This window comes from Nelumbo nucifera, chromosome 3 (assembly GCF_055504915.1).
Source record: "Nelumbo nucifera cultivar China Antique chromosome 3, China Antique-T2T, whole genome shotgun sequence".
Lineage (NCBI taxonomy): Eukaryota > Viridiplantae > Streptophyta > Magnoliopsida > Proteales > Nelumbonaceae > Nelumbo > Nelumbo nucifera.
This window is the reverse complement of record NC_142651.1, coordinates 102,657,929-102,672,343: the sequence shown is the minus strand read 5'-3', so window position 1 is coordinate 102,672,343 and position 14,415 is coordinate 102,657,929. Positions and strand designations below refer to the sequence as shown.

Here is a 14,415-nt window from a genome sequence, read left to right as displayed (position 1 = left end):
GGCGTTGAAGGTTATTTAAAACTTAAAAAGTTAAATGTGACATGGGCTGGACCCTTAAATTAATGGAGTCGGGCCAATGCTAAACTAATTAGGTGGTAAATCTAAAATTTCAGATTTGAAAAGTTAAAAAAAAAAAATTTTGTCTGAAATCTGAAAAAAAAAATAGCTGTTTTCTTACTTTTTAGCTGAATCCATAAGTTTGTTTGTATATCAATCTTTTACCATCTGAAATTTATTGATTTTATTATTTTACCCCTAAAATATACTATTTGGAAATGTTGAATTCAATTTGCATTATCTCATAAAAAATAGTTTTCAACATCAAAATAATATTGAAATAATACAAATAATAAATAATAAATAACACAAAGCAAAATTAATAAAAAATTAAAATAATTAATAATTAATAATAATTATAAGGGACCGAGAGAGTGAGTGAGAGAGAGAGAGAAAGAGATAAAGAGAGAGAGAGAGAGTTCTTTGTAGTAGACCTATTCATGGGCCGGGTAGCCCGACACTTCGGTCGGGCTTGGTCATGTAATTAGGCCCGCGGGCCTAACCTCGGGTCTAACACAGTAAGCCTGACTGTGTTTTGGGTCGGGCTCGGGATTTGTCAAAAAAGCCCAGCTCGACTCAGTATTATATATTTTATAAAATATATAATATGTATTTTATATATTATATAAAATATAAAACTAATATAATATTTATCGAAATATATATTTATAATTTAATATATATATTTTTTATTCTTTTCTTTATAATCTCTCTTTCTCTCTCTCTCTCTCTCTCTCTCTCTCTCTCTCTCTCTATATATATATATATATTCAGTCGCTTCAATAGTAGTAACAGTATGGGCTAAATTTTGGGCTCGGGCCCAGGCTTGGGCTTTGGGCTTTTTATGAGGACTGGGCTCGGGCCCAAGTTGTAGGCCTGATGGTCAGGCCAGGCTCGGACTCGGGCCTTAGAAAATCTGTTAATACAGAGTGAAAGCCCGGCCCATGAACAAGTCTACTTTGTAGGGTTGATTTATTTGGCTTTTTTTTTTTGGTATTGGCTTATTGGGCATGGTTTTCAAAATCGAACCATAAAAACTGGGAACCGGTTAGGTGACCAATTCCGTTTTACCCCAAAACCATTCCCCAAAAACCGTTGATTTGGTCAGCAAACCACTGACTGGGGCGATTGAACCGTTTGAATCGTTCAACGGTTTGGTCGGATTTTATTTTTTCGTCAGAACAAACTGCCCATTCAGTTCAAACGGTCAAACCGTTCAACCCGAGAACCAAACCCCTGACCGGTTCGGCTTTAAAAACCTTGTTATTGGGCTAGTTAAAACTGGAAGGAAAACCACTTGTATATCATACAACCAAAAATCGAAAACCAAAGATGATTTTTTTTTTTTGGTAGTAATCATTGCCTGACACTTGCACAGGGGAATTATTCTTTTATTAAAATTCATAAAATTTTCCCTTCCCTATATATATATATATATATATATATATATATATATATATATATTCGGTTGTTATGAATTTATGTATTTTCTACATTTTCTACTTTTTTATTGAAATATATATATTTTTATTTTTTTATCATTTTCTTTGTTTTTCTACATTTTTTTTCATTTTTACTTGAGATATATATTTTTGAAAATTTTATCATTTTATGTATTTAGAAGCCATATATAAAACTTTTTTTTGAAAATTTTATCAATTCAAGCAAGATATAGGTGACTCTTTTCAGGGTATTTTGGTTAGTGTAAAATCAAATGTTTTCACCTAATGCCAATCTTAATATTTAAAAATGTTGAGATAATGATATCAGCAATTTCAGCTATCATTCTATTAAGATGTAGATGCAACCCTGTCAGAAAATTTAGGGAAGGACAATGCTATTAACATAAAGTAGGGTATTAAACTGCAATTGTCAAAAATGTACAGTGCAAATAAGATATAATATCTGAAAAACTTTTGACCAATAAACTGGAATCATAAATGTAGTAGCCAATCAGTTATCCAAATTCATGGGTGAGTTTTGATTGGTCAAAACTCTATCTATTTGTACATTTAAATTTGTACTCCTATAAACTGAGACTGTTTTCTTGGAAGGCATAAAGCACAATCACTTATTTAGTTTGGGTCCCGGAGATTACTCAATTCCATCTGAGCTGTGGACATTATTATTTTCGGAAGCAAAGTAGCAAGTGTTGGAATGCAAAACGATTTCATTTCACACGGCATCAGAAAATACTTCTTTTGCCAAGTGCTTATATGGCATCTATGAATGTTGAATCACCCATTTATTTACGAGTTTTTTTTTTTTTTCAATTTACAAGTTTGAATCCTCTACGGCTACTCTATAAACTCCATATGCATAGGTCCCACACACCTCACGTCAGGTTGACTTGGTGTTATCATGATTGACACAATATTCTTCAGTTTCCCTAGAGAATTTCAAGTGTTTACTCACCAAGACTGAAATACTTCCCACTCCCTTTAAAGAGGAGGGAATGCTCCTTTGTCCTTTCCACGTTGTAATATCCACCATGGAAAGGACTAGGGAGCAACTTTCTTTTTATCCTTTATAAAAAAGAAGAAAAAGTGAGCTTTTATTGGATCAATTGGAACAAAAATCAGAGGATACCTTTGCATAACAATGTGCACAAATGTCAAAGACCAAAGTCACCAAAAATGAAAATTCAAAGGCAGCAGTGAATCATTCATTACAATTGCGGATTGGATATAAATTTTATGTGAAAATGACTACAATCATCAGAAAACAAAAAAGGCGAAAAGACAAACAAAAACAGAAAACAAAACAAAACTAAAACAAAACACCACAGGCTGCTCTAGAAATATATAGCCTCTTCTTCAAATCCTCCCAGCACTCTCACCGCTCACAAATATGAAATACCACTCTGCCAAGCCTTTTTTTAACTTATTATGTACAAGCCACTCTGTCCCACCTGGCATGCCAGTAAACTACCCTAACTGGATAGTAGTAGTCCGCTGAACCAAACATGCGGAATCTCTTTGATTTCCCGGCAGCCAATCCAGGACCCATATATATAGGAATTGGGCATCTCCAATCATGAAGGACTAACCACTGCTATTGTAGTGATTACATATCAACACATCTCCATTATCATAGTGATCACATATCATTCCACCTCTGTGGCTTCAAATTACAAATTCATCTTCAGGGATCACTCAGCTTTCAACCACAGAATTTCTTTGGCAGTCCTCCTCCGGAAATATGCCATATGCTCCTGCAATACAAAAATAAATCAACTAACAAATTATCTAAATTTCATGCTAAATTCATGCAGGATAACCAGTGAACAAGACTCCAATTGGCATTTTCCCTGTGAAGGAAGCAACTAGATGTAAGATGTGCAACAGAGATATTTTCACTACCTACAAGTTTTACTATCCATTTCTTTCACTAAAACGTTTATCCTGAACTTGCCCTTGCTGGATGTAACATTTTAACACCTAAGCGTGGGGGCAATCAAATCAACCAAGAAGCGTGGAAGGCTAACAATCTCCGGCAACAATACTTTCGTAATGAATTAGTGCCTGTTTAGGAGGGTTTTACCTGAGGTTGAAGCATTTTCACAGCCCTAGATAAAATATAGGAAAAAATTTAATTACCATTGACTTCAATCTTAAGATGATTTCCTAAACCGAAGCTCAGCTCGGATAAGCACTAATTTAGGAGGCTGTCAATATACTGCTTTTGGCTTTTGTAAGATGGGGCCCGCCAGGAAAGCCTATAAGCACTGTATGGTATAAAATTGAGAGCCCAAATTGATTATTTTTAAGCAACTTACATGGATTTCTGTCGAAGCTTCTTTTAGTGACTTCAATGCAGCTCAGGTAAAGCAACTCAACCAAAGCTCAAGCCCTCCGAAATGGGGCCCAAGAATTCTAGCAATCAGCCAAATATCCAATTATCTTTTCTTTGGATATAGCAAGAAATATAATGAAGCGCTCCTATAGCATGCATCCATGCATCAGATGGTCAAAATCATATGATCAACCCAAGATCTTTTGCCAAAAATATCATATGTAGGGTCCAGTAATGGCATAATTGCATGCAGTAATGTAAACCATGTCAACATTAATCAGTAGGAACTGCCCTAGATATGGTGTTCTAGTTTCCTTGTAGATTTGTAATGTGTAATTTTTTCATGGTAATGTGCATGTGGTTGTGAAATGAGCTTTCCTAAATCTTCTTCGTTCTGTGAGAGATGGTTACCATTCTGGTCAATGTGGTCCTCTGCTAACCCTAAGGGCTTTTTGACAATGTGACATAAAGCTATTAGAAGGATTTTCAACACCGGAAAATTGTGAGATGAAGAGAAATTACATTTCACAAAATCCCTTAGGGTTTCCACATTTAAATTCCCAGAACATGAAAAAATTCATTAACTACACAAGCAACAAGTGTAAATACTGTTTTGTTTTCTCATAGGGTAAACATGGCACTTTTATTTCACAACCTGCCCCTCTATCTATAAGACAGCTTTCTACCTAGTTCCACTCAACCATGCAGTGCAAAGCCACAAAGTGACAATGGTGGTGTTTGGTATGGCTTCCATTTATTTGATAAATGGTGCCATGTCATCGCCAAATCAACATTTGTCCCATCATGCTGATTTGTACACATAGGTATTGATAAAAGTTGGTCTTGATTTATGTGTGCGCCAACTGTTGGGGGAAGCTTCATTTTAACGCCTCCCCCAACGGTTAAGTGTTTATTCACTGTTCCACTAATGTGGTGCCTAGTGGTGTCTAGTTGTCAACAAATCTCAGAAAAACATTTACCAACCACTTTTTCTCAGTTTTGAAGACAAATCAAGTACAAATGTTTATTTAATAAACGGAAGCCATGCCAAACATATACAATATCTTGGCTTTCACAAGGGGCAGAATACTGGCATGAATGGTACTGCAGACCAGGGCAATTGAGAAAGTTTCCTAGGTTATCTATGAAACCTATTTATTTAATTAAGATTTGGGGATTAGTTCAGGTACATTGCAGACCACTATCAGAATGAAGCTTTCCATAAAGCTGTGGACAAGGAAAACAAGAATTTGAGGCACCAACATGCTGACGTGTGAAATTCCTGGATGGTATAAACCTCTTTCCTAAATGACCATAGGAAACTTATAGTTTATTACTTATAAATTATAATATACATGACACAAACACACCAAGAAACTCACCCATACAGCCATATATTAAACTAAAAGCAAATTACCTGCTTGAAACACAGTCCTAAATCTCTGCTATAGAAGTCAGCATATTTGATCATGAACACGCCACAGTCCCACCTGAAATGGAGCAGAAAAGCTTTACTCAGACACCCTGGTGAGCAGATTGGCCGATATGTATCATATTGGTGGGTGACCAATATGCCAAAAATTAACACATTGTCTAAGCAATACAGTCAATAAAAAATGCAATGTTTATGAGCAAGTAGAAATGATTTCAAGAAAGTAGCATCAAAACTGATATAGTCAACCAAAAACGCTCAATATCAAATTTATATTTATATCTATACTACTATTAAAAGTAGTAATGACGTGAAAATTTTGACTATAATACCCCCCCATCTTTGAATTTGGACCCTCTCTAATTCTGAGGGCATTCCAACTACAACTTTTCACTTCATTTAATTCCCTCTCATTAACTCTTATGTTTAAAGTAATAACTCCCATTCTCTCTCACTGAATCCCATATCTAAAGTATTTCCTCATCAATAAATTCTATGAATTAGATATAAACTCAATACTTTTAATAATATAAAACCCAAGCCCCTATCTTTGAATTTGGTCCCTCTCTAATTCTGAGGGCATTCCAACTACTACGTTTCACTGTAAAAAAAAAAAAAAACATTTGGGCACATCTCTAATATTAAATATTCATCATATTAAACAAAAATAAGTGTGATAAATAAGATCACATCATCTAAAATTGTCACAAACCAAACGTTCACATTTGCTAGTAAAAAACATTTGGGCACATCTCTAATTGACCCATGTTTTCTCCTAAAATACTCTCTTAATTACTTTCTATTCATTCATGTGGGTCAGTTAGAAAGAGGCAACTTGGACTATTTACGGGTATAACATACAAACATCATACATTTATACCTGATAAACCTAAGGAAATAAGGAAGAATGTTGTGGATTGCTTTCCAAGGTGCTGCCAAAGTAGCCCGAAGTGATACAACAGCATCCTAACCACTCTCCAATCTCCCATGGATACTGCCGACCAGTGTTTTAAAAGGCGTGGGAGGCGTACACCTGGAGGCGCTCCCAAAACGCCCTGAGGCGTATGCCAGAGACGCTGACACCCTCTGAGGCGTACGCCTCATGTGCTTTTTTCATGAGGCGTGCTAGAGGTGTGCGCCTCATGCACATCTTATATAAAAATACAAAAAAAAAAAAGAAAAAAGAAAAAAAAGGAAAGGAAAGAAAAAGAAAGAGAAGAAAAAAAGAGAAAAAGAGAAAAAATGTGATCCCCTTTTCCTCTTCATCCTCCTCCCCTTCCTCCACCTAACCCCCCTCCTCTTAAGGAGGCGTAAGCCTCCTTATGTTCGGGAGGCTTACACCTCTTGTGTTTTGAATTATGCCTCACGCCTCTAGGTAGTGGAACGCCTCGCGTCACGCCTCCGTGTTTTAAAACATTGCTGCCCACCACCTCATGCCATAAGCTATCCCTCTCTAAAGGCCATCCCCATAACCACTTCCCTAATAGAGCCATATTCTTCTTTCTCACATTCCCAATTCCTAAGCCACCCTATTTCTCTTCTCCTAAAATTTCTCCTAAACCATCTTCCCCATCTAAGCCTTCCTCCTAAAACACCTCCTAAACTATCTTGCATGCCCAATAAACCATCTAATTCTAATGTCTCTTTCCCTTCCCCTATCTCTCTATCTATTTCTATCTCTATCTCTCTCGGACTTCCATATACATGCGTTTAAGTTTTCATCAATGTACTAAAATATTAATGTTTAAGTTAAAACTTAAATATTGAAATAAGATGAGTAAAGAATAAATGTAAAGTAATAAAATTTAATAATTAAGTAAAAATATTATTATCATTATAAATAATATTTTATTCTAATAGTTATAAAATCCATCTCCCACTCCATGGGATGTTTTTGGCCCCACACATCACTATTTGTATTGACGTTGAAGCACTATTATGTTCATTGAGGGAACACTATCGCAAGAAGATGGGTCAATTAGATAAGTCTAATGGATTACCCCAATTTATTTAGTTATCGATTCGAATATATCTTGATTGATCCATTTCAGTTTGCCAAATCTGTAATATAAATTTTTAGAAAGTAAATCTTGAAAATAAATATTATAAAAACTATTAATTTCATGATTAACTAACACAGCTTGTTAAAATATTAATTAAAAGTTCAATAAAATATTCTTTTGTTATATTTTCAGAAAATTTCTGTTAAAAATTAACTAATTTTTTTCTATAAAATATATTAAATTTTCACTACTAATATTTCAGTATATTGCATTTGCATTCTTTTACTATTTAAGATTATTACAGAAAAGGCAATCACTTTGGAATACTTTGCTGTTCTTTTTTCTAAGATTAATTGAAAAAAGTGTAAGAAATCAGACTTTGAAGCAATCTGAGATATGCTTTTATAGGCATTAATTTCTTAATCTTCCCTGTATATTTCCTCTTCTTAAATTAAGGTAATAAGGTATGCTTTTCTATACAATTTGGAACTATATTACAAACAAGTTATGTTGTCATGAAACTTCTCGCAAATTAAAAAGGAAACAATTATTGACCTTACGAATAACCATTTTACAGCTAGCTACAGTATGACTCAAAAAAACAAACACACAAAAAAGGAAAAAATAATTAAATGCATGCATACCCATTTTCTTGTTTAGGAAGGTCATCAACATATTCATGCTTCCAAGAACTTACGTCAATGCCTTCTCCACTTTTGTCATTTACTTCATCCACATAGTACCTAGCCTGAAAAATTAAAACAACAATAGAGTAGAGTTTATTTATCATTTTGGTTTTTGAAGATAAGTATACTCATTCATCCTTGCAAGCTCATAGCACATCACAGAGTTTAACTTAGACAAATTAAATTATCAAGGATTTTTCATTACAAGTCTAAAACTTGTTGCGCTTTTAGCCTATGCAGATCTAACTTCCTTAAAATCAGAAGTTGAATTTTTGTTTACATGTATGCAGTTCATGTCAGGTTACAACATGAAGTTGTGAAATATGCAGTTAGCCTAATGCATATCAAACAGAATGCTCTACCCTGTTAACACAGGGCAGGAAAAAGTTGCACTTAGCCTAATGCATACGTACAGATGACTAGATGAGTACCATGAGAATGCTCTACCCTGTTAGCACAGTTTCTTTTGTTCTCAATTTAATCTTTTTTTTTTCACTCCAGTAGGATTCCTTACAACAAAGAAAGATACCATATTAATATATATTATATGGTTTGCCAATTTATCTACATGTAATGTTTTGGGCATGCTCTTTGACTTTTAAAATGTCTCTATCTCCATCTATTGATCTTAAATGCATGTATGAATGTAAACATGTATACACATGATGACATGAATACATGCACACATATGTTATATATGTAGCAACTACATTATTAAAGTATTAAGCCTACAGTAATTCTAATTTGAGGTCAATATTTTTTTGATAATTAAAGAAATTTATTGAAGCAGAAAAGCAACAAACCGATACATAGGGGATAAGGATTAGCCCTTAACCCATAAAATAGCCAGCCCTCCTAAATAAAAATGATAGAATCCCACTTATTACAAAAATTTGAAACTGAACCCATACAAGTTCCTTAAGGACAAGAGATGACAAGGATGTTATTCTTTTAATTAAACCAATCAAACAGTGCAGCTTAGTTCTTTGTCCTTCAAAACTTATTCAGTTCCACTCTATCCAAATACACCAAAAGATAGTGAAAGGAGATAAGGTTCCACAAGATGCTTCCCTTTTTGCTAAATCCAATTGACTGCCCATGAGTCCACTAAACACAGTAGGACTACGTCAACAGGGATGGCCCATTGATAGTCAAATAAATTGATAAAATGCCACCAAATAGAGGAATGAGGAAGAGGAACTACAATGAATAAGGAGATGCCAAACTGATTCTGAGGTGTAGTTGCAGAACATGCAACCATTTGTCAAAGCTTTTTCTCTTGCAATCAAGTTGTCAATGGTGTAGTTTACTGAATGGAGTAGAATAGTGTGTAAGACTGCAGAGATATCAGATCAAATCGGATATACATAGATCCAGATTTGATTCATTCATATTCACATTCAAATTGAACCCATCTTTTGGATTTATACTGGAACCAAATCAAATTCAGATTGAATCGGATATTGAATGGTATTAATAAACTAGACTAAAAGTGATAAAAAAATTATATATTATATTATATAAATAAAATCAACTATTTTTTTTGCCGCATAAAAGAACTATATTACTCCAGGTGGTCAAAAAATATATACAAGCCGTCTTCTAAGTTCTAACCACATGGGAGAATGATCAAACCAACAAAATGAATTAAAAATAACATGTATAAAACTTGAACCTATGACACTTTAGCAAAGATACAACGTTCAAATCAATTTTACTAATGGAAACAATAGTATATATAAGATTCAGCTTACAAAATGATAATCCTTGGAAAGGCATTTCTTCTTATAGCCAATTTTTATTTCCCTTCATAAGATTCAGCTTAGGGTATGGTAATTGTATTAAATTCTGGACTGATCTCTAGCTGGGCCAACAACCTCATTGTCTTCCCTACCCTAATCTCTATTGCCTTTCTTTGAACAAGGAAATTGTAGTTTCCTTGCTTTTGCCTAGAGGAGAACAGGGTCTCTCATACAATTTCAATGTCCAAAGAGCATTGGCTGATAGTGAGCCCAAAATATCCTCTCTCCTCAATATCTTCCTTGCCCCTCTAATCCCAGACAAATGCATTTGGTCCCCATTTTCAAATGATCTGCTTTCTATTATGTCCTACTTACCACAAGTTGGTGGTGGTTTCCTCTATCTCATCCTTCCCGGTCAAAAAGATTTGGCTGCCCACGGCCCCTCCTAGAGTCTCTTTTTTTACTTGGAAGGCTGCTTGCAAAGGGATTAACACCTATGATAGATTTTTCGGAAAGAGTGGCAGCTGTATGAAGGTGCAGTTTATAGCAGCATTTCCTGGATCTCTTTCATAGAAACAACTTCTACTAGGCTCCCCCTAATTCTATTTGTGACTTGTTTAATCATTAGCCAGATGTAGGTTGGGGAATGGGGGCTCTCTATTAGACAAAGCTATTATTCATGCTGTGATGTGGGTCATCTAGGAGGGGGAAAAAACAAAAGAATTATTAAGAACAAAAATATTTTTCTTGATGAACTTAAAGAAAGGGTGCTTTTTTAATCACCTCTTGGATGCTAGACCATAAGGCATATAGAGGTATTTGACAATGTTGTAAGACATGGACCAGACTGGATGGTTGGACCATAAAACTTGGGAATTGGAAGCTGTTCTGGTTTTTCTAATATCCCAAATTTTCAGATTTCTGAAAACCAACAACACCAATCAAAACCCAGTGGAACCATTGAAAACCAGATGCATTTTAACGACCCAGCTAGTTTTAATGATCTGTTTGGGACACTAATCGCTACAAACTTTAAAATACATATACAGATGAAACGCCTCTGCAAACATACCAGTACTTTTAGCACCTGGCTATCCGTGCCTTTAAGTGAATCAAGATACTGGAACTTTTCATCCTTTTTGTTGATAACTGCTAGGCACCAATGTATCTCTTTGTGTATTGGAACAAATATCTGCAAGTATATTAACAAAACCAATATAAAGATTATTTCCATGTAAAACAAGTTAAGAAAATACTCATAAAGCATTCAGAAGGGTAACAACAACTTTACTTTGTCACACTCAATAAGGCCGTACCCTATCTTCCTCTGAGTAGTCCATCTTCTAACGGCCTTGAAATCATAACCACTCCTCCCACTAATCAACTAGACCATAGAACCAGTAATAGAAAAGGAGAAGAGTAAACAGTAAAATATCAATAAGCTTTATTAATTGCAATCAGCCTAAAGTATTAAAATAGAAGTCAGTAATATAATAACAAAAGTTATAATCACAAAATAAATGGTTATCCACAGGGGCAGAGCCAGGGGGACTGAGGGGAGCCTTGGTCCCCACCCCAATGCCTCAAAATTTCCCATAATCCCCACTTCTATTATTAGTATAATAGACCAATGGTTGTTATAGTCACCCCTCCCCCCCCCCAAAAAAAAAAGGCCCCACCCCCCTGGTTATCCAAGCATTTTAGCCTGGATTATTCAGAATCAACGTGTTAGGGAGCTCCATTCATCAGGATGAAGGGGGGATTAGCAGAAAAAGCCTACACACTTGAGGAGATCATACAAAGAAGTGTCTGCTATTAAACAATAGAATATCTTGTAAATTGCCACTAACACTAGTAGAAAATGCTATCAGTAAATGCAATTTTCTAGCTTACTTGCACAGAAACTCTCTAGATTAGTAATGCTTGGTGCATCTTGACGATCTAACCAAAGATCCTAATAGTGGAGTAATGGCAATATGGTATGGTATGGGAAGCGTCCCTTGAACCCAGCTGTATAACCTTTTGAAGGTGTGTTTGGAGAACTATTTCAAAAAACAGTGTTGTTAGTTGCATCCTTGAATACTAGTTAGTAAGCATATCACAATATGACAGCTATGTCAAACAAGCAATAGAGTAGAGGAAAATGAAGAACTTCAACTAAGAACCTCTGTTGCATTAGAATGCATATGCCAACACTGATATTTGATTCATTTAAAATAATCCATGCAGCATAGTCTCCAAACATGTGAAAAATTAATTAAGTAGAAACTAATTCTAAAACAACTTAAACATAATTAAGACGAAAAAAAGACAGAGTAGATTATGGAAAATAGAAGCCAACCTTTTTATAGAAGAATGTGTTGAAAAAATGGCATTTCAAAAACTTCTTTGGTTCTCTTTTTTCCCTCTCTTTTAGTAATTCGAGGTACATGTTTATGACCTATTAATAGAATGCAGAAGCAAAAGAGTATCAATCAAATAGCATGAAAACTTGAATACAATTTCTAAAACGTGTCAAATCAGACAATTACAGGAAGACACAAATAAAAACTTAAAAGGGAAAAAGAGCACCTCATCATTCAGCCAGGCACCCGGTCCTAAGCATTGCAAAATTTCTCCAGTAATCTGAATATTAGAATTCTCATGAGTAACTAATACTTTCCTCCTGCACAAGTAGAAATAAATACAATATCACTACCAAAAAACATGATGTATGACAAAATAATACCATATACATCAGAGTTATACCTATTGGAGGGGGAAAACGCACGATCAATCTCAGCCTCTTCCTCTTCAGTAAGAGGAAGAAAAGGCTCCTGAGGTATATCCTGAAAATTACTTAACGAATATTTAGGTGCAACAAGACAATAAATCAAAACAATAATTAGAAGAACAAATTATCAAACAAGTTATACCTCTGATTTCTTTGGTAGACGAAGTAATGATAAGGCCGCTAACTTTTTCTCGTTTAATTGGATCTCAAAGCCTAAAAAACTCAATCTGGAATTCCTTTTCTCAGCAGACTTGTGCAATTTTTTATGAGGAAGCTCCCCCAGCTCCTCCACTCCATGGCTTACAACTAGAGGCTCCATCTTTTCTGCTTCGTCCACTTTTGGAGTAAGATTGGTCATATTAGATACTGCCGATGAGGACTGCTGGAGCTTATAACTTGGAAGCTTTGCATAAGCGTCTCGCAGAAATACATCTCCACTGGTCTCACGAGGCAACAGGTCCGAACCAACAGAGCGTCTTCCTCGCCCATTATCCAATATCTCAAGTTCTTCGATCCTCGAATCTTCGGAAGTGATATCCTTGGAACATTCTGGTTCCAGGATAAGCACTTCCTTGTCCTTCCTAAGATGCTGAAGAAAATCCATTGCATTGCTTTTCGCTTTCTCTAATCCACGGGACAGAAAACCCCCCATCTCGTCAATGGACTCTTGATTCGTGCTATCTCGGCCACCCACAATCGAGAATTCCCTACCAGAACTTGTTGAATGAAGACCAAACTTGGGCTTCCTACAAGGAGCGTGAACTTCCCTCCGGAAACCCTGACTCAATTGCGGGTACTGCTTAATTCTAGACGCTAAAGTAACTAGACTCGTCGAAGATAAGGGCCGGTCTGGACTAAGACGCATAGATGAAATTCTGGGCTTCTTCGAGATGTGAAGATCGTCACGGCACTCGGAATCCGGAGTATACGGAGATGAGGAAGGATAGCTCAAGCTGAAATAACCATCGCCACGCTTACGATTAGTCGTCAGAGCACCCATGACCGCTTTTCGAAGCTGTGCCCGTCACCCTAGAAACCCCAGAAATCAATCCCATAGACAAACCAGCATCCCATCAAAATAACCAGGATAAAGAAAATAGACAAAGAAATATGAAACTTCGTTGGCAATTAAAACCCTAGACAATACCAGAATGCGAAAGCTGAAGCGAAAAAAAAATACCAGAATGCGAAAGAAGTAGGTATTTTGATATACAGTACAGCGGAATAGAACAAAAACAACTGGAGATTTCCTGATTAGATTTGGGGCAAACACATGAACTAGAGAACTTCTTCAGGAATCGAACTCCGACAATGCATTTCGAGAGGATGCATTGTGAAAATAAATAAACGATTTCATTGGAAATTTGACACTGAAATGACAGAATTGAGCAAGCAAGAACGGCTAGTTTTGAGAATTCGTGAAATCTAGGGCACAGGGAGCGCGTCCACCACAGGAAGGAGAGAGAGAGAGAGAGAGAGAGAGATTCACGGTGCGTTCCCGCCTCGGAGGGGATTGCCGGATTGGGAAGTGGGAGAAGGATACCACCGTTCGTTCGTACAGTGGAGTGGAAGTCTACACTTCGCCCCTATTGGGCCAAATTAAGGTGATCATAAGTCGGGCCCAGACCCAGTCTATCACATGGTACAGTGGCTCTTATATAAGCCCGGGCCGTTCTCAGCCCACTTAGGCTGGCACTTTCAGGCCGGACTCCGGAGCTGGCAATAATCACCATTAGACCCAAGCTATTTCCCCTCCCCAATTGCCATGACGTTCTAGTAGACCTGGCAAAAAGTCGATCCAACCCAAAAAAAAATAGGGTTAGGGTTTCATAATTTTTTTTTATAAATCAAATAAATAAATTAGAGATGATAATTTGACCCATCCCATGTACCTCTATTCTGCCCCACCCCAGTCAAGATGGGATTT

At 36.1% G+C, this 14,415-nt stretch overlaps 1 protein-coding gene across 9 annotated transcripts; it reads right to left on the bottom strand.

The window, feature by feature from the left end:
• Positions 1–2,674: 2,674 nt before the first annotated feature.
• On the bottom strand, positions 2,675–14,117 carry LOC104598965 (ubiquitin-like-specific protease ESD4). Of its 9 annotated transcripts, XR_016084734.1 has the most exons (11): positions 13,669–14,044; positions 12,631–13,517; positions 12,464–12,543; positions 12,287–12,380; positions 12,057–12,155; positions 11,007–11,099; positions 10,788–10,907; positions 7,932–8,035; positions 5,270–5,342; positions 3,836–3,998; positions 2,675–3,271 (listed from the first exon to the last, which is right to left on the bottom strand). XR_016084734.1 is itself a non-coding variant. In XM_010261288.3 (9 exons), exons 1-9 carry the CDS (start codon positions 13,486–13,488, stop codon positions 3,209–3,211), a joined length of 1,584 nt encoding a protein of 527 aa, XP_010259590.1. In that variant the 5' UTR covers positions 13,489–14,117; the 3' UTR covers positions 2,675–3,208. The 9 variants fall into 9 exon arrangements, 6 of the variants coding, with proteins under 6 accessions (XP_010259590.1, XP_088758432.1, XP_088758433.1 ...); XR_016084733.1 differs by having other exon boundaries at positions 12,631–14,057; XR_016084735.1 differs by having other exon boundaries at positions 3,039–3,271; positions 3,836–3,932; positions 12,631–14,057.
• Positions 14,118–14,415: the final 298 nt, after the last annotated feature.

What these genes read in the sequence shown, in the direction of transcription:
- LOC104598965 (XM_010261288.3), bottom strand. Translation starts at nt 13,488, where the DNA reads ATGGGTGCTCTGACGACTAATCGTAAGCGTGGCGATGGTTATTTCAGC. An exon ending in GTCTACCAAAGAAATCAGAG is followed by an intron (nt 12,544 to 12,630) that starts GTATAACTTGTT and finishes AGTAATTTTCAG; the next exon opens with GATATACCTCAGGAGCCTTT. An exon ending in ACACATTCTTCTATAAAAAG is followed by an intron (nt 11,100 to 12,056) that starts GTTGGCTTCTAT and finishes TCTATGGTCTAG; the next exon opens with TTGATTAGTGGGAGGAGTGG.